The sequence below is a fragment of the Schistocerca gregaria genome, chromosome X (assembly GCF_023897955.1).
Source record: "Schistocerca gregaria isolate iqSchGreg1 chromosome X, iqSchGreg1.2, whole genome shotgun sequence".
NCBI lineage: Eukaryota > Metazoa > Arthropoda > Insecta > Orthoptera > Acrididae > Schistocerca > Schistocerca gregaria.
In genome coordinates, this window is record NC_064931.1 from 408801945 (window position 1) to 408826935 (window position 24991).

Sequence of the window (24991 nt, forward strand, 5' to 3'; positions counted from 1 at the left end):
CCTAACTAACCTAAGGACATCACACATAACCGTGCCCGAGGCAGGATTCGAACCTGCGACTGTAGCGGTCGCGCGGTTCCAGACAGTAGCGCCTAGAACCGCTCGGCCACCCCGGCCGGCCCGGGAGGCAACTGTGTGGCGGCCAGGAAGCTAAGGCAGCTAGTTTCCTTGTGTTGGTGACACATGCATGACACTTGTACAGAGGGGGAATATGTAGGTAGTGGACAGGGTGATCCAGTAGCAGGATACACCGACCTGCCCTCCGCTGCCTGCGGCGTGTTCTGGGGGAGGCCAAACCCCAATTCCTATACTAAGTTCCCTGTGCCCGCACCACTTAGTAGTGTGCGCGGCGTTCTCCCAGAGTTCAGTATTGTAGGTGACGTCTGATTGGCGATTAGAGTTCCGTGTTTTAGTGCTGAGATAATGGAGCTCACCTAACCACCAAAAGGAAGCCTTTACTGATTTACAAAGGTGGATTATGCAAACAAACAAGAAGTGACTTACGGGCGCTGTGTAAACTTTGCCGCCCGAAGTGGCCGAGCGGTTCTAAGCGCTACAATCTGGACCACAACGGTCGTAGGTTCGAATCCTGCCGCGAGCAGGGATGTGTGTGATGTCCTTAGATTAGTTAGGTTTAAGTAGTTGTAAGTTCTAGGGGACTGCTGACCTCAAAAGTGAAGGCCCATAGTGCTCAGAGCCATTTGAACCATTCTTTATGAACTTAAAAAAAAATGCAAAGGAAGATTATCCACAAAAAGTAACACAGTTTCAAGGGAAGGTAGCCATGTTTTTATTCCAGATGAAGCACAAAATAAAGTGCGAAAACATTTTGTCAGCGCAAAGAAGCGGGCAAAAGAAACAGATGCTACAGTTTCATCAGTTTACGTTGAAGAAGCAGGGCAGCTTATCGATCGAGGCTACGACTTAGTAACGTCATTACCATCACGCAGATGTGCAAAAAAATTGTCACTTCGTAGTAGGCGAAAATATATGGGGACTACACAAGATCCCATCTATTATGGATAATTATTCTTCCAAGAAAATAATTTACCGATGACTGATGATAGCATGGCTAGCTGAATTAAATGCAGTTTCAGAACTACAAAAATTAATCATAGGGGCATACGGTATTCGTTTGCTCTGCTTATCACTTCCCAAGGAACAAAAATATGGCCTAATGTGATGAAGCTGTTGTGGATTCCAGCCCTCTGTCTGGGTTGAGCTGCGTCAAGGATAAGACTGATACGATTTTACAATATTCTTGTAGGAGCTTCGTACAAAACACAGATTTGGCACATGGGACGATAGTTTTTATGTCGTAAATTCTTCCTTTCGTGTGGAGCAGTGTTATCATTGCTTTGTTTCATGAGGCTAGGATTGATACATGGTCAATAGCCAAAGTAAAGGTTTTTGAAAAGTGTTCGTAAGTTTCCTTGTCAGCAAAGCTCATAAGATCAGTGCCCTTTTTCAAGGTATCAGTAGCATATTTGACTTCTGAAGGAGGTACATCCGGATCTCTGTGTGCATTGTACAGGTCAGCTAATCCTGTAATTAGCTTTAGTTTTGCGTATAGGTGACTGTGAAAATTCGTGATGAAATTTAATATTTTCACTTAATCAGTAAGTCTACCATTGTCTCTATCTAACGTAGTAATCTGCTTCCGACCAATCATGAGCTTTAGTTTAACTTTATTTAAGCTTGTTTTGTTCCCTAAACTAGTTATTAGAATTACCTCATTTCAGATTGAATTTTTACTTCGCTTATGAGTTTAAGTAAATTTCTAGTTTTATCACTAAGATTTTCTATGTTGATTGATAGCACTTATCTTTAATATCGAAGTTTCCTGCATTGCATTACCTTGATTCTTGCTCCTAATAGTTGGTGGTCACACCCGCCAAGATAGCCATCGGTGTTTAAGCGATGCTTCCGGCAGCGGCAGGGAGCGCGGGGGGGGGGGGGGGGGAGGTGCGGGTGGTACCCGGCCCGGGATCGAATCCGCCAGGCGAATTAACGACTGTCGTTGAATAATGAACATCGTTCTCGTGCCCAAGTTCCAACTCAGTTACATGATTCGCAAACATTTAGATAACCTTCGTTCACTTTCACGTGAATAATGCTACGTGCAGACAGTCCCAGGAGGTAAACGGCTGGCAACAGAAAGGGCATCCGGCTACCCTCTAAATTAACTATGCCAAATTCGTTACTAACCATGGCGACCCTACGTCGATGCTGGACAAAGGCACAAGAAAAAGAAGACAAGTTGGTGGTCACTGTCAATGTTGAATTTGTTTAAAACAGAGACATTTTAACAATATTAAAAGAATTCGACAGTATAAAAACTCTCATTTGTCTAATTGAAATTGATTTTTCTCTATGTCCACTTCCTGTTAGGATGCTTTTTGAAGAACATGTCCATTATAGGTATTTCAGTAAATTCTGCAACTTGCACTACTAGGTCTCCTCTCCCATTTTTCTCCTCGTTCCCATAATTCGAAATTACTGTTTCACCCTGTTTATGTTCAAATGGCTCTGAGCACTATGGGACTCAACTGCTGTGGTCATTAGTCCCCTAGAACTTAGAACTACTTAAACCTAACTAACCTAAGGACATCACACACATCCATGCCCGAGGCAGGATTCGAACCTGCGACCGTAGCAGTCTCACGGTTCCGGACTGCGCGCCTAGAACCGCGAGACCACCGCGGCCGGCCCTGTTTATGTGAACCTATATTAGCGTCAAAATCATCAGTAACTAATCTAAAGTGGCAATTCCTTCCTTTTCTACACGTTTGGATAACGCTTTCGTTGAATGAGTCATTCTTTTCGTCTGTGTGATTTGAAGTAGGAACACAGACCTGTACAATTTCAATTTTGTATCTCGACGAAATGCTTAAAGCCAATCGAACTATTCTGCTGCATGTCTCATCTAATACCGATACCTTATCAGTGATATTTTTGTTTACTAAGAACACGTCTACATTTTGTTTCCTATCGGGTTCACAGAAAAAGAAGAACGTATTTCCATATCTATGAAGGAAACAGCATTCTTGTTTGCATCGCGCAGGACACTCCAGTTCCTCCTTAATTTGTTCTAAACTGTCATTGCCCAACAGCGAACGGTGAGGATCTCTATGATCTGGATTTTGTTATTCAAACACCTTTCCTTTGTTGATGCAATCATCAAAGTAGTTCCCCCCAGGAGATACGATTGTGGGGCTATTTTGGAACATTGAATCTTGATATAATTCATCATGAACGTTGATCTTGAAGGTAATGAAGGTTATCCACCGCTCCTGCTTCTTTTACAAATTGACAATAAATAGTTTTAAAAAGAAAGACACCCTTAGGCTTCAAAAATTAATGCCCCTGGGATCGAAAAAAGCAAGAGTTGGCCAAGGGAGGCCGACAGGAAAGTGCATAGAAGGAGATCAGCAGAAGTAAGTGGAAGCAGTGCTTGCATCAGCTTGGGAGCTCGCAGCTCCCATCCGCACCCTCCCAAGATGTGTCTCTAGGACCTATTAAATCAATTAATAATCAGACAACCAATGTGCCTCTGACTGAGATGCAAGGAAGTCTCAGATAAGACCAGTAGATGTCAATAGCAAAGTCAAGTCCAAAAGTCAGGATCAAACCCCAAAGTTCAAGTTCAGCAATGGTTGAGTTTAGATTTGATCCAGAAACACCATTGCTCTCCTACATATGTTGTATAGCCATGCTACTAGCCCTCTTTTCCTTAATCAACACAAAAGTCTTATATAAGTGGTGTTCTTCGTGTTTTCCTCGCGGGTATTTATCCCAATATAACCTGTCAGCTTTCATATATATTCCATTTGCTTGTCTCTGCTCGTCTCCACACGAAAATCAGATGTAATAACTATATATTAGGTACATCGTCATTTCATTGGCTCTGCTTGACAGTATACTTCAACTTGTGGGCATATATTTCAGCCCTACAGACTCTACACCAGGACTGGCCCCACCGCTCTTGATATGCATTTGCCATTCTTTATTATCCCTTATCATTTGCATCATCATCACTTGGTTATCACCTGAGGATACAGGAAGGGTTCCACAACGATTTTATAGCGCGTTAAAAGAACAAAAACAGTGACTGGTTACAGTATTTTCGTCTCCTTCATTATGAGTTAAAGTCAACAGTCGTGCATACGATCTACATACATAAACTGGGTACCTGTAAGGCAATGAAGCAGTTTATGAGTAGAAGGTATCCTTGCAGAATCTTCGCGACATTACCCAAGTAGAGAGATCGGTTTGCAATGTATTAGCATCTGTACGACTGACTTATTACATAATGGTATACGGCTAAGGAATCGACGTAACGTACTGTGCTGTTCTTGATAAGTGAATTTTTATCGAAACAAGAAACGTATTATTGGCTCTGGCTATTATATTATACTGCACAAGTGCTGTTGAAGGTACAGACTCCTGCACGAGTTCCCAACACGTGCACAGGATTCCTTCCTACGTGTACAGGGACGGCACGCAATGCTTTAAGCCAGAGCCAACAAATCCATGAAACTTTGAAGTCTCTACAAAATTATGACTGGCAATTGGTCTAACAATACTTCACAAGCTTTTTTTAACCACTCAGGGGCTGCGTATAATAACGTTAGTTATTGCTGTGTTTTGTAAGACAGTTCATACTTCTGAGAATTACCTGGCGAAAGGGACCCAAAGTCACATGAAGCCCTAAGGAAGGAAGGATTGCTAAAGTTTCCTCTGCCGACGTGGAGGCCCTTAGAGATGAGCAGGGAATAGGAAAGGAACTTGGGTCTTGTTAAACAAACCATCACAGCTATCGCTTGAGAATATGATGGCCAGCCAGAGATTTGAGCACTACTGCCAAGCACGGGACCAGTAACTTACTCAGCGTGCCACGCAGCTCAGTCAACACGATTTGTCGAATATTTTTGGGAGCGTTTCGAAAGATTTTAATATTATCCATTTCTAGAATGTGTTGTAGCGGTTGTTACACTTTATAAGTAAAACTGATAGCACTGAACCACGTTAATCGCAATTCACATAATAAAACAAAGTGTTTCAAGAGACATTTCTGTCATCTTCAGGTTGCCAACACTCAGCTCATATGGTTAAACCACTAAAAACTCAAACAACACACCGGCGGTGTTCATTAAAACAAAATAAAAACACATTGGACCATTTCATAACATCCTGACGTGAAAAGACTGTTGTTTCTGTCACATGAGAAGAAAGTGAACGTAACAGAAAAAAATACCAATATTTTGCATATAATGTCAAGAAAAGCTAACATGTTTAAACAAATTAAAGTACAAAGAAATTGTAAATGAGAAGCATAAAATCAGTGCACACAAAGTGAACTTGATGACTGGTCTCAAGTGAAATACGTTTTCCAGGTTTCGAAACCTGATATAAGTTTAGGAAAGCAAATAGCCCATGGCTTCTTGCAAACTACACAGGCGCTGGATGATGCTTGTTTGGGTACCTCAATTTATACCGAGATGACCTCAGATTTAACTTGTCGCAAATTATCTGAACAACTTATACTCGATCAAGAGTAAAGAAATTCCAAATTAGTATTTCGAAACTACAAGGTAATGTCGTCGAATTAGTATCGCCAATACGTAATACAGTATGGGCAGTTAAAATCACAACACCATGCAGGCGGCATCCGTCAAACGTCAAATTGATATGAACTGTTCTACATGATTGGATATGCAAATGGTTAACGCTTCAGTGCAACTTTGCGTAGTAGGTAAGAGTAATGTCATCTGTATTCAGTATACATTGACGGTAAAAAATCACAATAGCAGAAAATAATTAACGTAGAGTAATGTAATTCGGGAATACATTTTTCTAGGTAACATATTATAGTGATTAAGACTGCAACATCACAGGTTAATGTAAGTGGGAGATAATCCATTGCAAATGATAAATCCTTATACATTAATAACCACTGTTGCCACCAGAATGTTGAATGCAAGCATCCAAACGTGCATGTATTGTGTTGTACAGGTGCAGGACGTCAGGTTTTGGGATGGAGTTTCATGCCTGTTGCACTTGGTCGGTCGATATAGGAACGGTCAACTCTGTTTGTAGATGACGCTCGAGTCGTCGTCCGATGATGTCCCATATGTGGTCGACTGAAGACAGATCTGGTGATCGAGAAGGCCAAGACAACATGTCGATATTCTGTAGAGCATCTTGGGCTACAATAGCGCTATATGCGGGCGAGCGTTATCCTGTTGGAAAGCACCTCCCGGAATGCTGTTCATGAATGACAGCACAACAGGTCAAATCACGAGATTGACGGACAACATTGAAGGTCAAGGTGAGTGAGATAACCACGAGAGTGGTCCTGCAGTTATATGAAGTCGCACCACAGACCGTAACTCCAAGTATACGTCCAGTGTGTCTAGCACGCAGAAAAGTTGGTTGCAGGCCCCAAATAGCCTCCTCCTCGTTAACACACAGCCACCGAGGCATAGGTAGCTTTTATCAGAAAACACAACAGACCTCTACCCTGACCTCGAATGAGCTCTCGCTTGACATCACTTCAATCGCAAATGGTTCTTGTTTGGGTATAGTGGAATGCACGCTGCAGGGCGTCTGGCTCGGAGCAGTCCTTCAACTAACCAATTTGTAACAATTTATAGTGTTAATGTGGTGTCAACTGCTGCTCAAATTGCGGCTGCAAATGTATTACCATGCGCCATGAAGCAGAATGGAATAATGTACTTACATTTGTCATTCAAGCTCTGTTCGACTGGTTGCCTCACCAGGTTAGAACTATCGTTGCTGGAAAATGTAACAGGTCTGTATACTAAACTTCACAATCAGTACATTCCAAAATCATGTGAAAATTTTATCGTGTATTCTTTCGGTAGTGCTATACAAGGTGCTCCATTGATAGTGACCGGGCCAAATATCTCACGAAATAAGCATCAAACGAAAAAACTACAAAGAACGAAACTCGTCTAGCTTGAAGGGGGAAACCAGATGGCGCTATGGCTGGCCCGCTAGATGGCGCTGCCATAGGTCAAACAGGTATCAATTGCGTTTTTTTTTAAATAGGCGCCCCCATTTTTATTACTTATTCGTATAGTACGTAAAGAAATATGAATATTTTAGTTGGACATTTTTTTTCGCTTTGTGATAGATGGCGCTGTAATAGTCACAAACGTATAAGTACGTGGTATCACGCAACATTCCTCCAGTGCGAGCAGTATTTGCTTCGTGATAAATTACCAGTGTTAAAATTGACGGTTTATCAATTGCGGAAAATGTCGATATCGTGTTGATGTATGGCTATTGTGATCAAAATGCCCAACGGGCGTGTGCTATGTATGCTGCTCGGTATCCTGGATAACATCCTCCAAGTGTCCGGACCGTTCGCCGGATAGTTACGTTATTTAAGGAAATAGGAAGTGTTCAGCCACGTGCGAACTGTCAACCACGACCTGCGCCAAATGATGATGCCCAAGTAGGTGTTTTAGCTGCTGTCGCGGCTAATCCTCATATCAGTAGCAGACAAATAGCGTGAGAATCGGGAATCTCAAAAACGTCGGTGTTGAGAATGCTACATCAACATCGATTGCACCCGTACCATATTTCTATGCACCAGGAATTGCATGGCGACGACTTTGAACGTCGTGTACAGTTCTGCCACTGGACACAAGAGAAATTACAGGACGATGACACATTTTTTCACGCGTTCTATTTAGCAACGAAGCGTCATTCACCAACAGCGGTAACGTACCGGCATAATATGCACTATTGGGCAACGGAAAATCCACGATGGCTGCGACAAGTGGAACATCAGTGACCTTGTCGGGTTAATGTATGGTGTGGCATTATGAGAGGAAGAATAATTGGCCCCCATTTTGTCGATGGCAATCTAAATGGTGCAATGTAGGCTGGTTTCCTACGTAATGTTCCACCGATGTTACAACAAGATGTTTCACTGCATGACAGAATGGCGATGTACTTCCAACATGATGGATGTCCGGCACATAGCTCGCATGCGGTTGAAGCGGTAGTGAATAGCATATTTCATGACAGGTGGATTGGTCGTCGAAGCACCGTACCATGGCCCGCACGTTCACCGGATCTGACGTCCCCTGATTTCTTTCTGTGGCTAAAGTTGAAGGATATTTGCTATCGTGATCCACCGACAACGCCTGACAACATGCGTCAGCGCATTGTCAATGCATGTGCGAACATTACGGAAGGCGAACTACTCGCTGTTGAGAGGAATGTCGTTACACGTATTGCCAAATGCACTGAGGCTGCCGGACATCATTTTGAAAATGTATTGCATTAACTTGGTACGTACAGGTAATCACGCTGTAACAGCATGCGTTCTTAGAAATGATAAGTTCAAAAAGGTACATGTATCACATTGGAACAACCGAAATAAAATGTTCAAATGTACCTACATTCTGTATTTTAATTTAAAAAACCTACCTGTTACCAACCGCTCGTCTAAAATTGTGAGCCCTATGCTTCTGACTATTACAGCGCCATCTATCACAAAGCGAAAAAAGTGGTCCAACTAAAACATTCATATTTCTTTACGCACTACACGACTATGTAGTAAAAAATGGGAATTCCTATTTTAAAAAACGCAGTTGATATCCGTTTGATCTATGGCAGTGCCATCTAGGGGGCCAACCATATCGCCATCTGGTTTCTCCCTTCAAGCTAGGCAAGTTTCGTTCTTCGTAGTTTTTTCGTTTGACGCTTATTTCGTGAGATATTTCGCCCGGTCACGATCATTGGACCACGCTGTATGTATTTACTTACAATCAATATGTTATAGCACAGTATTTCGCGAAATGCTGTCTCCTATAAGCTTTTAAATTCAGCCGGTACTGTGTCGAGTCCAACAGGTGTGATCACATACATTGGAATAACGTTCGTAAACTCAGACTACAGGCTCAAGAGGTTTCACATTCATACACTTTGGTACAGGGAGAATCTAAGCTTTGATGCACTGCTGCACTTGGTCTGTATTTACGCTCTTGTTGTGCAAATGCTCAACAAATTCATAGTACATGCCTCTAAAAAATGGATGCCAATAGCACAACCTATCTGTGGCAATAGATAATGCACAGTATATCTGCATTTTTGGTTATCTCTACTAATTTTACCAGTTTCCAATTTGGCAACCTACTAAAATGCCAATTTTACCAATTAGGACGTTCAAACTGCAAGGTTGACCACGGGGCATGATGGGAGTTAGTATGCGTATTGTTGTTTGGTGTAGCGACGAAGTCCACTTTCATTTGGATGTATTCATCAATGAGCAAAACTGGTGGATTTGGGGGACTGAGAATCCGCATTTCGCGATCGATAAGTCTCTTCACCCTCAGCGGGTGACTGTGTGGTGTGTGATTTCCAGTCGCGGAATAATCGGTGCGATATTCCTTGATGGCACGGTGACTACCGAAAGGTACGTGATGATTTTGGGTGATGATTTCAAGCCGGCCGGGGTGGCCGAGCTGTTCTAGGCGCTACAGTCTGGAATTGCGCGACCGCTACGGTTGCAGATTCGAATCCTGCCTCGGGCATGGATGTGTGTGTTGTCCTTAGGTTAGTTAGGTTTAAGTAGTTCTAAGTTCTAGGGGACTGATGACCTTAGAAGTTAAGTACCATAGTGCTCAGACCTATTTTGATGATTTCAACCCCATTAGCCAAAGTGACCCTGATTTCGACAAGATGTGGTTCATGCAAGACGGAGCTCGACTCCATGGAAGCAGGAGAGCATTTGATGTCTTGGAGGAGAACTTTGGGGACCGCATTCTGTCTCTGGGGTACCCAGAGGCCACTGGCATGGGCCTCAATTGGCCGCCATATTCTCGAAATCTGAACACATGTGACTCCTTTTTGGGGGGCTATATTAAAGACAAGGTGTACAGCAGTAACCCCAAAACCATTGCTGAGCTGGAAACAGCCATTCAGGAGGTCATCGACAGCATCGTTGCTCCGACACTTCAGTGGGTAATACAGAATTTCGCTATTCGTCTGCACCACATTATTGCCAATGACGGCAGGCAAATACCAATATGTGTAGTGAAATTTACGAGTTGAATAAAGTGTCTGCAAGCCATAATTTGTAATTAATTTACTTTTTTCCATATAGTTCAATAATTGTCACCCTGTATGTGTGGTGTAGGTACGGCATATGTCTGGTGTGTAGATAGTGTATTTATGATGTAATTGCGGTGTAATTGTGGTGTAATTTAAAAACGATTGTTAGAAATAAGTAATAGCAGCTGGCTTATTATTTCCTAGTTCGAAAATTGTGAGTTTTATGTGTTCGAACGTTAAATAAATATTTTTTATCTTTCGTCCATTTCAAAACAGTTGTGTTAGCTGTTAGACGTTGAAGTTTGTTGTGCCAGTGGCTCACATCTACTTTCGTTCAGGGGCAGTTGTTTATGAAAGATTGGTAGCCACTGATCTAGGATGTTGAGCGTCAGTTTGTGTTAACAAAGAGCTTCCAAGACTGAAATTTTGACTCTGCAGCGAAGTGTGCGGCAAATTAAAACTGTAGGCCGGACAGAGACTCAGACTCGGAACCATTGCCTTCAATGCGCAAGTGCTATACCGACTGAGCTACCCAAGCACGACAAGCAAGCAACTTTCGCAGGAGAGGTTCTGAGGTTCTGTGAAGTTTGGAAGGTAGGAGACGAGATACTGGCGGAAGTAAAGCTCTGAGGAGGAGTTGTGAGCCGTGGTTGGGTAGTTTAGTCGGTAGAGCACTCGCCCGCGAAAGGCCCTAGTTTGAATCTCGCTCCGGCACACAGTTTTAATCTCCTTGAAGATTGAACATGGAGCTTATTTGAACTTTCAACCTTCAGCCATTTGTTTTGTTATTCATATAGTTTTTCTTACAGAATAATTGTACCATTCGTTTTGGATGCTACCAACCTCTACTTGATCTCTTTTGAAGCAACCTTCAACTTCACTTAGGGAACGCATCGATTTGCAAAATTTAAGTTAAGGTTCCTTTCTACAATTTCTTCAAAGTGTCGTACGTTTTGCACTATACATTCTACTGGAACTCGCCATCTTTGTTTTCAATGTCCTAGTCGTAATTGTACGTGATGTATGGTATTTAATTTCTATAATTGGTTCTACTAACACTGTCTACACATATGTTTGAAAGTAGTTTCCCCGAAAGGAGACTCATGCTTTGCTGTTAAAATTTTGCAGTGTTTTCGTTGTCGCTTGATAACAGCGAATTTCGTTTGGTGACGTAGTTGTATTCTTACAGGTGCTGCTGGTTTTCGCGGCCAGGTCATACCATCACTGTATAAACTGAACAACACTGATGACAGTCTGTTCTTCTGTCAAAACACAAAATACCGTAGATAACATAGCTAGTTCTAGAGTCCAGTATGTTAAAACTGAGCCAGCTTCTTTGATTGCTAGTACAACTGTCAACAAGACCTCTCTGTCCTGACCCTCTTAGTGCCTAACAATATTCTTAGAAGAGTTGTTCATGTAAAAATTAATATATTTTAATTACTCACATGCTATGACCAGTAACAAGACGAGCGTGGATCCTCCAGCGAGAGAGTAAGAGTAGACTTTCATGTCCCAACCGATGTCTTCTACGTTCTCGTGGTCCGTTATTAAGAGTGGTGTTAGGAAGAAGCTCAGAGATACCCCCAGCTGAAACAAAAATAATTTTCTTTTAGGAAAGAGAATCTTGATTAATCTCAGATCGCAGTCGAAAATATGCAGAGTAAAAATCTTATGTTTTGAAACTAGATACAGTTTTTTCGGTTCTTAGCTGTCCACAGAGTATTTTAATTTAAGTAAATTAACATTCAAACCAATTTTCAGGGAACATTTGTGATTTTCAACAGTCCGGTAAACAGTACAACTGGGGACAACTGTATGCGTTGTTTTCACGACTACATTCTTTGGCAAACGTCGTCTGCTTTTAAGAGATTTTCTGGGTTGTACTAGCATAAGAGATGACGATAACTGCATTAAGTAAATCCCACAGTACTCCCTTGGCAAAGTTTCGACTTTGGTATCCGTCGACCAATGGTATCAGTAATTTCATTCGATAGATTGCTGCAACTGTCCTTGTGTTTCAGAATAAAGGTATTCGAGAACTGACACGAGCCATTATCAATTATCCAGGATAATGCAATACTTGTTTTTATTCCGTTAACCTATTCGCCTTTCCTAATTGTTCCATCCTAATTCTGGAGTCCTGAAATCCAGAATCTCAGTGTTCTCTTATATGTGCTCTTTTAGGAGGGGGAGGGGGGAGTTTGAACAGAAACGTTCTTTATCACGAGACTGAGAACAAGACTTATGAGTTAAATGCCATCACTTTTGCAGTGTCTCATCAACCGAAAGTAGTCTCTGGGCCAGTGGAAGGTATAAGATGGAGTGCGGGCCCATACAATCTCCCTCTTATTTTCCCTTCTTCTACTTGTATTGTTATCTGTAAGTAATTATTACACTGAAACATCCTGGCAGATTAAAACTGTGTGCTGGATCGAGACTCGAACTCGGGACCTTTCCTTTTCGCAGGAGACCGTCTGTAAGGTTTGGAAGGTACGAGACGAGGTACTGGCAGAAGTAAAGCTGTGAGGACGGGGCGTGAGTCGTGCTTGGGTAGCTCAGATGGTTGAGCACTTGCCCGCGAAAGGCAAAGGTCCCGAGTTCGAGTCTCGGTCCAGCACACAGTTTTACTTTGCCAGGAAGTTTCACAACAGTTCACACTCCGCTGCAGGGTGAAAATCTCATTCTGGATTTATTACACCGACTGATAATTTTGTATTCAGAACTGCTTGGACTCAGCTTATTATACATACTATTTGCTATAAACTAGATTGTGTTTCAACAGTGTTCTTACACCAACTTACGGATGTGTGTGTGTGTGTGTGTGTGTGTGTGTGTGTGTGTGTGTGTGTGTGTGTGTGTGTGTTTACTGAGATAACACGTCTGTTTTGTGTACAAGCCCATTAGATTGTCCTGTGTGGTATTCGTGTGGATTAAATAGTCCGTCTATGATATATGTATTCCTGTTGCGTGCAGTTTCTATGTGGGGGCGATCAATAAGTTTCAGTTCGAAGGCCGTACAGCCCAGAATGGGTACGCCAATCAGACAAAATCGTCATCAGCACTGAAGCAATCATCCCACCGATGCATTAAGTTGAAGATACCCGTTTGCTAAAACACCACGTTTTGCTGTGGGAAGTTGTCCGTAACTGCCTGCCGCACATCCTCGTCCGACAGTACACGTCCACCCTTCAGGGACCGTTGTAAGGGACAGAAACGTGATAATCGCGAGGGGAGAGGTCAGGGTACTAGGGCGGGTATTCGGGTGTCTCCCACTCCAGGTGGCGTAACTTCTGCGTTGCGACATTTGCGATATGGGGACGTGCATTATCATGAAGCAACAGCACCCCTTGACGCAACATTCCACAAGAGTGGTTTTCGACAGACATGCTGCCCCATACACATTCTTCATTATCCGATAGACGTCTACCAGTGTTTATTCTTCGGTAGCCAAGAAAAGAATAAAAGCGCGTTGGTCTTGTTGTTCGGATGCAACTGGTAATAACGTCGCCCTAGTTTACGTTTCTGCATTTGCTGCGCGCACTTCGTAATATAGAGCCACACGATTCTAAGGCGAAACGTTCACAATAGCAGCAATGGAGGTGAACAGGAACTTCACCTAAAGTTGCTTGTAGAATCATCAAAAACCAGTTTAGGTTTGGAGATATTGTCGAGAGCTGTGGTGGATGCACTGTGGCGCAATGGCTATAATTGAGGGATGGCGTGCTGTGGGTCACCACTTAAAACCCGACAACCAGTAATAATTTGTTATTTAATATTTATTGTTTCTGGAAGGTCCTTGAAATATTTTATGTTCATAATGTTTGTATATTCTGGTATATTCAGTGTCTGTATAAATACCATTACTCTGTAATATTCGATGTTTGTATAAATAGCTGCAGTCTCCACCCAGGGGATCAGTTCCGTTCTGGCTGTAGGTTGATGTTCATAATAAACGTGCTTTTGATGTTAAGTGTTGTGCTTCATGGACGACTGTGCTTTCTGGTTTAGACTTGGGTGTGTTTACAATGTGACATTGTTTCGTGGAGGCGCGGGTACTTCGAAACATATACATCTCGCTGCTCCAATCATCGAGCGTAAAAGCCGTCGCCTATTCGGACAGGAACCTAAATACAAGCAGTACATCCTTCCCACGGTCCGAATATTCAGGACACCAACGGATCCCAAGCTAACAATATGTTAGCTATACATCAGGAATTCTTCAGTATTCCAGAGATACCGGTCAGAACCCGACAAATGACTGAAACAATTCGATCGAGTTGCCTAATACAACACGTGGAATGACATGATGTGTTTGGAAGAAACATACTTTTACTTGGATGGAGCAGCCCAGCAGTTGTTCGAGGACAAAGAGGAGACGATCAGTAGCTAGGATAAATTCCGAACTGAAGAAAACACGTGGTGACTACCAACATCAGATCCACTTAGAAGAATAACAATTGAGAAACACGGTACAACATCGTGGGAAAATGACATACTCTTACCTGTAGAATTTTTTGGCCCTATGCCACATCGTGAATTCTGGTAAAGGACGTCACCAAAAGCCGAGGAATTCATCAAGTGGTGTCAGCGCATCGAGGAAATGCAACAAACAGAATCGGACGCAAGACGTGTGACAGAATCCCCAACGTTGCCCCTACTGCAGTTGTGGAAGACCACCACAATTTCATCTCTCTCATGTGTCACACAGAGAAGAGATACAACATTTTATGGCAACCAGAACTGAGGGACCGAGTAAGAAAGAAACAGCAGCAATAATGTCGACCCAACGCGACAGGAGGTAATTGAGAATGTAGAACAAGAGGTGAATCGATCTTTGGCACTAATGTCTGCCACCAGCCAAACGTGCAAGGAAGAATGGATTCCATCAACCCAAACTTATGCCGAGCCATCGAACGACATCTCATCACCCTACCAATGCAGGTACAATTAACTGCTATGCAAAGTTTAACACCTAACAGAAGAACAGACATTTGGAAGATGGAGGACAACACTCCTGTGTGTTTCCACTGTGGACTCCCTGGGCACGTTGAACGTTACAGCAGAGAAAGAAGGAGAATTTTCGGCGACTATTACGCTGAAAGGCGTCAGTCATCACAAAAGTTCTATTCACGCCGGTCAACTGGCTATGGTCGCTCCCCAAAAGGCCGTAGCTATTCCCCATCACCGTACAGAAGTATAAGCCACTCACCTAGCCGCCGACTCCAGGAAAACTAAGCGACGCGACCATCTACGGAAGTGAGATCGTTGCAGATGCAAATCATCCATGGACAATAATCACAAAGATATCAGGAATTTCATTCACGTCATCATCGACGGCCAACTGTGAGGTGTGGATGGTAGGAGATGGGGTATTGGCGGAAGTAAAGCTGTGATGACAGGTAGTGAGTCGTGCGTGGGTAGCTCGGTTAATGGTCCGGCTTTAGCGTGTAAACTAGTTTTTGTTTAAATTGCGGCGAAGGAAGTCCTACGTGGGCGACGTCCATGACGCTACTTATGCTCTGCTACAACTAGCGACGTTTGAATTCAAACGTGTTTGAATCTCGTCGCTGCAGTACGAGCGAGAGACAGTGAGAATGACAGCTACGGGTCTCCTCGGGAAAGCAGACGGCAGCTATGAAATACTTTCATCCGATTTTAAGAAAAGATTGCAGAGGTAAAATCACATTGCGCAGACTTTCTGTATAGTTCTTTTTAGGCCGCACATTATTGACTATGAAATGTAGCCAGTATTTCTAATTTGTATTTAAAGTTGCGAGCGGAATGATATCTCTTTTAATTCTTGAGATATCGGTTGTTATATCCGTGGACGGGTCGCTCGCGGCACGTCCGAATCCTTTCCTGTGCATCGGGTATCAAGTGCTCGTAAACATCGTCGTATCTCATAAACGGTTCAAGATATCGAAACGACGGTTTTTGGAAATTACAGCACGCAGAAAGGACTGTTTTATCGTATGATTAACACTCGATACGTTTTTGTGAAACGTGTGAGCAGAGCGAAACAAGACTCCCTATAAATTACAGAATGAGGTTTTGTCCTAATTTTCATAGCCAAACAAAGAGAGAGAAACAGGCAAACAGGGTATCAAAACGACCAGCATGAGGTCTAGTTTTTCAAGAAAGTATTTAATTACTTGAAAGTAATCATGGTAATTAAGAAAAACTTTATTACGCACTTGAGGAAAATTTGAAATATTCCTGTAAGTTATGTAAATGAAGCGTCAAAAAGTTCATCTCTTCATGGCCTAGCTATTTTGCACATAAAAAGATACACTGGTGTGATATTTAAATGTCAAAAATGCTTCCTTCGAATTAAGTACTAAAGTTAGAATTTTCCAGAACAGAAGACGTTAGCAAGGCGAATGAAGTCTCAATAAGAATACAACTGAGAAACATTCGACGTGTCTTTGAATGATGCTCAAAATCTTGAACAGAAAATGAGGTGCATAAAATGTTTCTCTAATATTTTTTATTTCAAACTTTAAGACAAATCATTTCACAAAACGTCTGACTTTCTTTTCAAAAATTTTGTATGCTTTACTTATGGACTGTTTAGATTAACTGAAACGCTTGGCCTTCGTATTGACTGTTGATGAATTATGTTCGCAGCAATTAAATATCATTAAAATTTCGTGGTTGTTCATTGTATTGTATTAGGAATTTAATGTGTGATATACTGGGATAGGTGTATATACACTTGAAGTTCAAGTACTTCGGCAAGAACTTAAAAATATACTTAGCGATGCACTGTTAGCAGTATACATAAAACTTAGTATACAGAATTGTAGCTAACTCAGTTAAAATGTAAAAGATAGCAGGGATCAAACCCACGTCCTTCAATCAAACGTGCTGGACACCCAAGTACGCTACCTTTTTTTTTTTTTTTTTAACTTGGCTTATTCACACCAATGATATTACAGAGTTTGACCACTTTAAAAATGTTACAACTCATACCATTAAAGTGAAAGTCGTTCGAGAGTGGCCAACAGCAGACTGAACTACAATTTTAAGGACCTACATGAAATTCATGATTCAGTCCATTGTTTCATTGTAAGATCGTAATCGCTGCAAGAGATGAACAGCTTCAGGCTTCCTCTTACGAATGGCAATCGTCGATCAGGTGAGTATTGTATCCGCATGAAGTGTAGCCGCAGCCGTCTGACTCGCCTTCGCTGCAGGAGAAATCCCTGCTCAGTGACTGCTTCAAGTTGTCATTCTCGAAGGGTAGTTTCTTGGTTTTCCGTTAAGTGTCACGTATGTATACAACCTCTGGTATCCCGAGTTTGGGTTTCTCTGTTTATCTTCTCTGAACTCTCAGCGTCACGCTCTGAAAGATCCTTTCTCCCACCTTGGGTGCATCAGAATATGAGGAGAGCATCACATTCATGTAGTGGGTTTCTTCTTTTAATATCCAGATGAATATTGCGCATCAGTGCTATTCACAACAAATAAGCGTAAAGGAAAGGAAGGAAAGTTGCTTCTTCTGTGGTGGTAGCTTCTCACCATTTGAAAATGAAATTTACTTCGCAGCAATAAGTAATCGTCAGTTTCAAATAAAGAAAATAATAGCAATGAAAAAAATTCTCCAACAAATTACTTAACATTTCTTTTTTTACTATTTACAGTTTTCTTGACTGGTGTGTGTACATGTGGCTTTGTCGCGGATGCGCTCCTCAACAACGTGTAAGTTGCTTTTCCGAACATGAAGTAATAAAATGTGGAATGACTCTCAGTTTTGAGGTAAAGTGCAAATAAGAAAGTTTTGTAACAACTGTTTATACTTAAAGGATGTTTTTTTATAAATTATGATGTTGTTGCTGAATATACAACATGAATGCTTTGAGGTCCGCATCTAGTTGCGTGAAAGGGCAGTACACTCACTGTCCGAGAAGCCATGTGTAACCATCGTTCTTCGCGGCAGGAAACACGTGTCAGTCCGGGCGTAACACATCGTCCACGCTGATCGCATTCTCTGTCGTCTTGTTAATAATCGATAGCTTTTTCCTCTTCCAGTTCCATATCACGATGTTCTCTGTACAAACGAAGGTGTGAGCCAGTATGTCTATAAGGTGACAACGGTTACAGTACGGTGTAGGGCGTAGTTTAAATGGTTCAAATGGCTCTGAGCACTATGCGACTTAACTTCTGAGGTTATCAGTCGCCTAGAACTTAGAACTAATTAAACCTAACTAACCTAAGGACATCACACACATCCATGCCCGAAGCAGGATTCGAACCTGCGACCGTAGCGGTCGCTGGGCTCCAGACTGCAGCGCCTAGAACCGCACGGCCACTCCGGCCGGCCGGCGTAGTTTAATTTTATGCATCTTTTCACCTGTGGCGTTCTTTCCATTTACAGCAGCTACGTCCGACATAAGAATGGGGTTGGTGATGTTCACCCATATACGTTTCCATGTTTTATCCGGGTGTTCCTTTTCCATCAGATTTCGTTACTGTCTCTTTGTCAGTTCAAAGTAATTTTTGTATTTTCAACATTGCAGCACCTTCAGAAAACGTGATAATCTAATATAAAAGAAACTATCTGTGGTGTCACCGCCAGACACCACACTTGCTAGGTGGTAGCCTTTAAATAGGCCGCGGTCCGGTAGTATACCTCGGACCCGCGTGTCGCCACTATCAGTGATTGCAGATCGAGCGCCGCCACACGGCAGGTCTAGAGAGACTTCCTAGCACTCGCCCAGTTGTACAGCCGACTTTGCTAGCGATGGTTCACTGAGTTCTACGCTCTCATTTGCCGAGACGATAGTTAAAATGGTTGAAATGGCTCTGAGCACTATGGGACTTAACAGCTGTGGTCATCAGTCCCCTAGAACTTAGAACTACTTAAACCTAACTAACCTAAGGACATCACACACATCCATGCCCGAGGCAGGATTCGAACCTGCGACCGTAGCAGTCCCGCGGTTCCGGACTGAGCACGACGATATTTAGCATAGCCTTCAGCTAACTTATTTGCTACGACCTAGTAAGGCGCCAGTATCAGTACTATTGATATTGTGAATCATGTACCATAAAGAGCGACGTTCGTCATTAATGGATTAAAGTTAAGTATTCCACCAGCTACATCCGTTTTTCTCAATTGTAATTCCCTTGTCATGTTTCAAACCTCACGCCAGCCTGCGTGAGCTAAAACGCGTGCATTTCAGCCTCCTTTAGCAATACGGTTGGCTCTCCTGCCAACCACAACACTATCAGCCTCGATTATGGTAATGAAACCAACCATTACCTAGATTTCAGCCCAAGTAATTGAGCTTTCTTCAGAAGATATACGTGAATCTATAACATGTCTAAGAGGGCATGGTCTAGGAATACAAATAAAACAGCCTGAATAGGCGTCGTCACATTTTAAAAATGCGGTACGTAAGTACTAAGTCAACACCAAGGCTTAACATAAGCTCGGGCGTGCGCCTCGTCTCCATGGACGTCGTGCGGTGGGCCTCGGGAGCTCACGTGAAACTAAGTAGGATTAGATAACGCGCTGCAAATCAACATGGCGGGGAACATAGTGCATGCGTAACTGAGACCATGACTGTCAAAGATAAAAGACCAAAGCAGTTATATCTTAAAACAAATAACTTACAGAAAGGTTAAAATCTTAAACATAAACCTCTGCACCAGGTTATGACTAAAATGTAACGAACTATGCATGGATTTATATATGTTCGAGCACACTATCCCGACTTACACTATTAGAATATATCAGCCCTTTCACAACGAATACTGTATAACACACCCATCGTTATTAATGAAAGATGACATAGAACATAAAACAGCGAAACTGTAGTATGTAAACGCAATAATGCAATAATCTCGGTTAACCTGTACACAGATGGTCGAGTAGGTGTTTTTATCAGTTGATGTAGACATACTTCTTATTGCTGACACGCACTGAAAGAAGAATATTTTCAAGATTAATTTTTTTTATCTTATTACTAAAAATAACGCGTGAGTGAACGAACAACACCACTTCATCCCCTTGTAATAGCAAATGAGCAGCATAGGTCAAATTACGTTTTTCGTGTAAAAAATATGGTAACTGGGTGAACGGACGTGCAACGCCCTTTCGTCGCCCTTATACTCCATTTACCGACAGAGGTCAATTTCACTACGCGCTACAAAAGACAGTTATTGCGTCTTAATTAAAGACTATTATTAAATAGATATGATATGATAAAATGTTCTGGACCCGAAAAGACACGTAGGGAAATATTATGAACACTTGACATGGAAGGGAAGAATTAAAAAATGGTTAAAAAGGCTCTGAGCACTATGGGACTTAACTACTGTGGTCATCAGTCCCCTAGAACTTATAACTACTTAAACCTAACTAACCTAAGGACATCACACACATCCATGCCCGAGGCAGGATTCTAACCTGCGACCGTAGGAAGAATTAAAAACAAATAAAATATAGCTACTAATTTGCCCACTTGCATGCCATAAATAGACAAGAATGAAGTCGTCTCTGGATTGCAACTACAAATGTAAAGGGAATTAAATCCCGAAAGGTTGAGACGAACCAGCTAAACTTCATCTTGTCACCTGAGGCTCCATTTCACCGCTCGTGGGCTAGTAACCACTTATATGAATGTGACTATTATTTACGGGATAGATGCGGGCATGTTAGTTATTTAAAAACCATGTGTGCCACACTATGTAAGCACCGTATGTGGAGAGACCACCTGATGTGAATCATATACCAAAATGTCATGTGCTCAAATGCACGCATGCTAGCCACTACCTTAAGCGATGTCTAAAATAAAGTACATCAAACACCGACCATCCGTGTCACACCGCCACCGAAATACTGCTCGGCTCCTGCCAACCAACTATTATCTGGTCATGGTATTCTAAATAATGGCATAAAACATTCAAAGAAATTCTTGTTTTTTAACTGAAAATGATCATTGAGGAGGCTATCCTTATCAAATAGCACATGTTTAAAAATCTCCATTTCTTCTAAAATGTCTAACCTAGTACCCTTAATCTCATGATGAAGTAGCTCGGTGCCGGTTAGAGGATAAGGCGCATGTGCCATTTGGATCAGGTGTTCAGCGAGGGAGGAACATTTTTTTGGTTATTCCATTTCTTGTCCCTAGAAATCGTCACACTCTGGTGTTTGTGCCAACTGAGGTTCCAATTGTGTCTTACTGTAGTCTTAAGAAGCCAACGATCCCTGTAAGATAATTATCTGTAGAGGAGGAGGAGGAGATTAGTGTTTAACGTCCCGTCGACAACGAGGTCATTAGAGACGGAGCGCAAGCTCGGGTGAGGGAAGGATGGGGAAGGAAATCGGCCGTGCCCTTTCAAGGGAACCATCCCGGCATTTGCCTGAAGCGATTTAGGGAAATCACGGAAAACCTAAATCAGGATGGCTGGAGACGGGATTGAACCGTCGTCCTCCCGAATGCGAGTCCAGTATACTAACCACTGCGCCACCTCGCTCGGTAATTATCTGTGGAGCCTACACCTGCAACAGACTTTACAATTTCCAAACAAATTGTGAATGGAAAGCCAGGCGATAGGAATATGTGTTTCACTAATGGCAGCGCAGAGACAGGCTCATTTATAGTGGTGGAGTGAAGGAATGATGATTAGGATTTAACGTCCCTTCGACGACGAGGTCATTAGAGAGAGCACAAGCTCCGATTGGATAAAGAAGGGTCTGGAAATCGGACTTCTCCTAGTCAAAGGGAACATCCCGGTATTTGCCTTAAGATATACAGGGAGATCATGGAAAACCTCAACCTCTATGGCCCCCGAACTGGGATACGAACCGTATTCCTCCAGTGACTTACATCCTTCCGGCTGGAGGGGTGAGTTACATCGACATTTTACCATTACTGAACAAGATATTCACAGCTGAATTCCACTTCTGCATGCACAATGATTCTCATCGCACATTGCCTAGAAGGGACTGTGATAAAAAGCATACTTACAGGAATATGATTGAAACTAACTAGGCGTCGGCTGAATTAAGACTGTTAATACCACATAAAGAGATAAGGTTGTACCACCAACAATTTAGATCATTCATGGATTTCAGTCTATTATAGATTGTGTTTTATATGTATTTTTACTATTTCTGTTTAGTCTGATTTTGTACCAAACATAAACCATTTCTACACTACTGGCCATTAAAATTGCTACACCACGAAAATGACGCGCTACAGACGCGAAATTTAACCGACAGGAAGAAGATGCTGTGATATGCAAATGATTATCGTTTCAGAGCATTCACGACGAACCTGGGTGCACGAATGGCAAAACGTCATGTTTTCGGATGAATCCAGGTTCTGTTTACAGTATCATGATGGTCGCATCCGTGTTTGGCGACATAGCGGCGAACGCACACTGGAAACGTGTATTCGTCATCGCCATACTGGCGTATCACCCGGCGTGATGGTATGGGGTGCCATTGGTTACACGTCTCGGTCACCTATTATTCGCATTGAGGGAACTTTGAACAGTGGACGTTGCATTTCAGATGTGTTACGACCCGTGGTTCTACCCTTCATTCGATCCTTGCGAAACCCTACATTTCAGCAGGATAATGCACGATCGCATGTTGCAGGTCGTGTACGGGCCTTTCTGGATACAGAAAATGTTCGACTACTGCCCTGGCCAGCACATTCTCTAGATCTCTCACCAATTGAAAAACGTCTGGTCAATGGTGGCCAAGCAACTGTCTCGTCACAATACGCCAGTCACTACTCTTGATGAACTGTGGTATCGTGTCGAAGCTGCATGGGCAGCTGTACTTGCACACCCTATCCAAGCGCTATTTAACTCAATGCCCAGGCACATCAAGGCCGTTATTACGGCCAGTGGTGGTTGTTCTGGGTACTGATTTCTCAGGATCTATGCACCCAAATTGCGTGCAAATGTAATCACATGTCAGTTCTAGTATAATATATTTGTCCAATGAATACCCGTTTATCATCTGGATTTCTTCTTGGTGTAGCAATTTTAATAGCCAGTAGTGTATATGCATAACATAACCTGCGAAATCATTGTAGGGTTAGTGATGCACATGTAGGATCGACAGAATTTTAGCGAAAGGACAGGAAAGCTGGATGGAAGTACCCCTGTGCTAAGGAGGAAAAAGCGTGCCAATGGAAAAGGTGGAAGGCGCGAGGAGAGCGAGCTAACCAAGGTCAAGCCTCAAGTCAGTAGTCAGCCAACATAGAGTGCACATCTCGGATTGTATACGGGGCTAAAATCTTTACAGCTGTATGGAAAAATCGGATTCTTGCTGGCTCCATGGTACAAAATAAGGAGTGTTTAAACACAGGTGCTTGATAAGTTGTTAAGTAGATGAGTTTTGCATGAGCCTTGTAAGCACTGAGGCTGAATCAATATAATATTTAATGCCACCAACGTAGTTCTTCGTATCTTCAACGTACTGCCTCCTTTAGCATTGTTAATGACATGGGCCAGTATTTATAATGTATTGCTTTAAAGATAAACACATCAAAAATTGTTATACATCATCCCGGCTCCCAGAACTGTTGAAGACAGGCGTTGAATGTGGATATTGTATCACAGCACAACCACTTTGACTGTTCAGAGATGTCACTAAACTCGCCAAAAGATGTAAACGTCTATGCATGACCAGCACCTATTACACGGAGGGGTCCGGCAGCCGATCAGTTCTAGTCATCCCACCACGATGGATGCACACGGCTCGTGTTGTCTGTAGTTCTACCACGCCTAGACGGTCAATACTGCGATATGATCGCGTCCGCATTGTTACTTTGTGCCAGGAAGGGCTCTCAGCAAGGGAAGTGTCCAGGCATCTCGGAGTGAACCTAAGTGATTTTGTTCGGACATGGAGGAGGTACAAAGAGACAGAAACTGTCGATGATATGCCTCGCTGAGGCCGCCCAAGCGCTACTACTGCAGTGGATGACCGCTACCTGCGGATTATGGCTCGGAGGAACCCTGACTTCAACGCCACCATGCTGAATAATGCTTTTCCTGCAGCCACAGGCAGTCGTATTACGACTCAGACTGTGCGCAATAGGCTGCATGATGCGCAACTTCACTCCCGACGTCCATTTTTACAACCACGACACAATGCAGCGCAGTACAGATGGGCCCAACAACATGCCGAATGGACCGCTCAGGATTGGCAGCACGTTCTCTTCACCGATAAGTGTCGCACATGCATTCAACTAGACAATCGCCGGAGACCTGTTTGGAGGCAACCCCGTCAGGCTTAACGCCTTAGACACATTGTTCTGCTAGTGCAGCAAGGTGGAGGTTTCTTGCTGTTTTTGGGTGGCATTATGTGGGGCCGACGTACACCGCTGGTGGTCATGGAAGTCGCCGTAACGGCTGTACGATACGTGAATGCCATCCTCCGACCGATAGTGCAACCATATTGGCAGCATATTGGCTAGGAATTCGTCTCCATAGACGACAATTCGCGCCCCCATCGTGCACATCTTGTGAAAGACTTCCTTCAAGATAACGACATCGCTCGAATAGTGTGGCCAGCATGTTCTCCAGACATGAACCCTATCGAACATGCCTGGGATATATTGAAAAGAGCTGTTTATGGACGACGTGACCCACCAACCACTCTGAGGATCCAGGCCGATTCGCCGTTGAGGAATGGGGCAGTCTGGACCAACAGTGCCTTGATGAACTTGTGGATAGTATACCACGACGAATACAGGCATACATCATGGCAAGAGGACGTGCTATAGGGTATTAAAGGTACCGGTGTGTACAGCAAGCTGCATCACCACCTCTGAAGGTCTCGCTGTATGGTAGTACAACATGCAATGTGTGGTTTTCATCAGCAATAAAAAGTGCGGAAACACACCATTAATGGGTATATAAATGATCA

General features: G+C 42.8%; 1 protein-coding gene across 1 annotated transcript in view; it reads right to left on the reverse strand.

Annotated features, from left to right (window-relative positions):
* The window catches only part of LOC126297756 (uncharacterized MFS-type transporter C09D4.1-like), a 146354-nt gene that overhangs the window by 73983 nt on the left and 47380 nt on the right, over positions 1 to 24991 (reverse strand). Inside the window, exon 3 of the mRNA XM_049988931.1 lies at positions 11541 to 11682. Coding sequence (XP_049844888.1) covers positions 11541 to 11682 — 142 coding nt within the window. The remainder of the gene's footprint in view (positions 1 to 11540; positions 11683 to 24991) is intronic.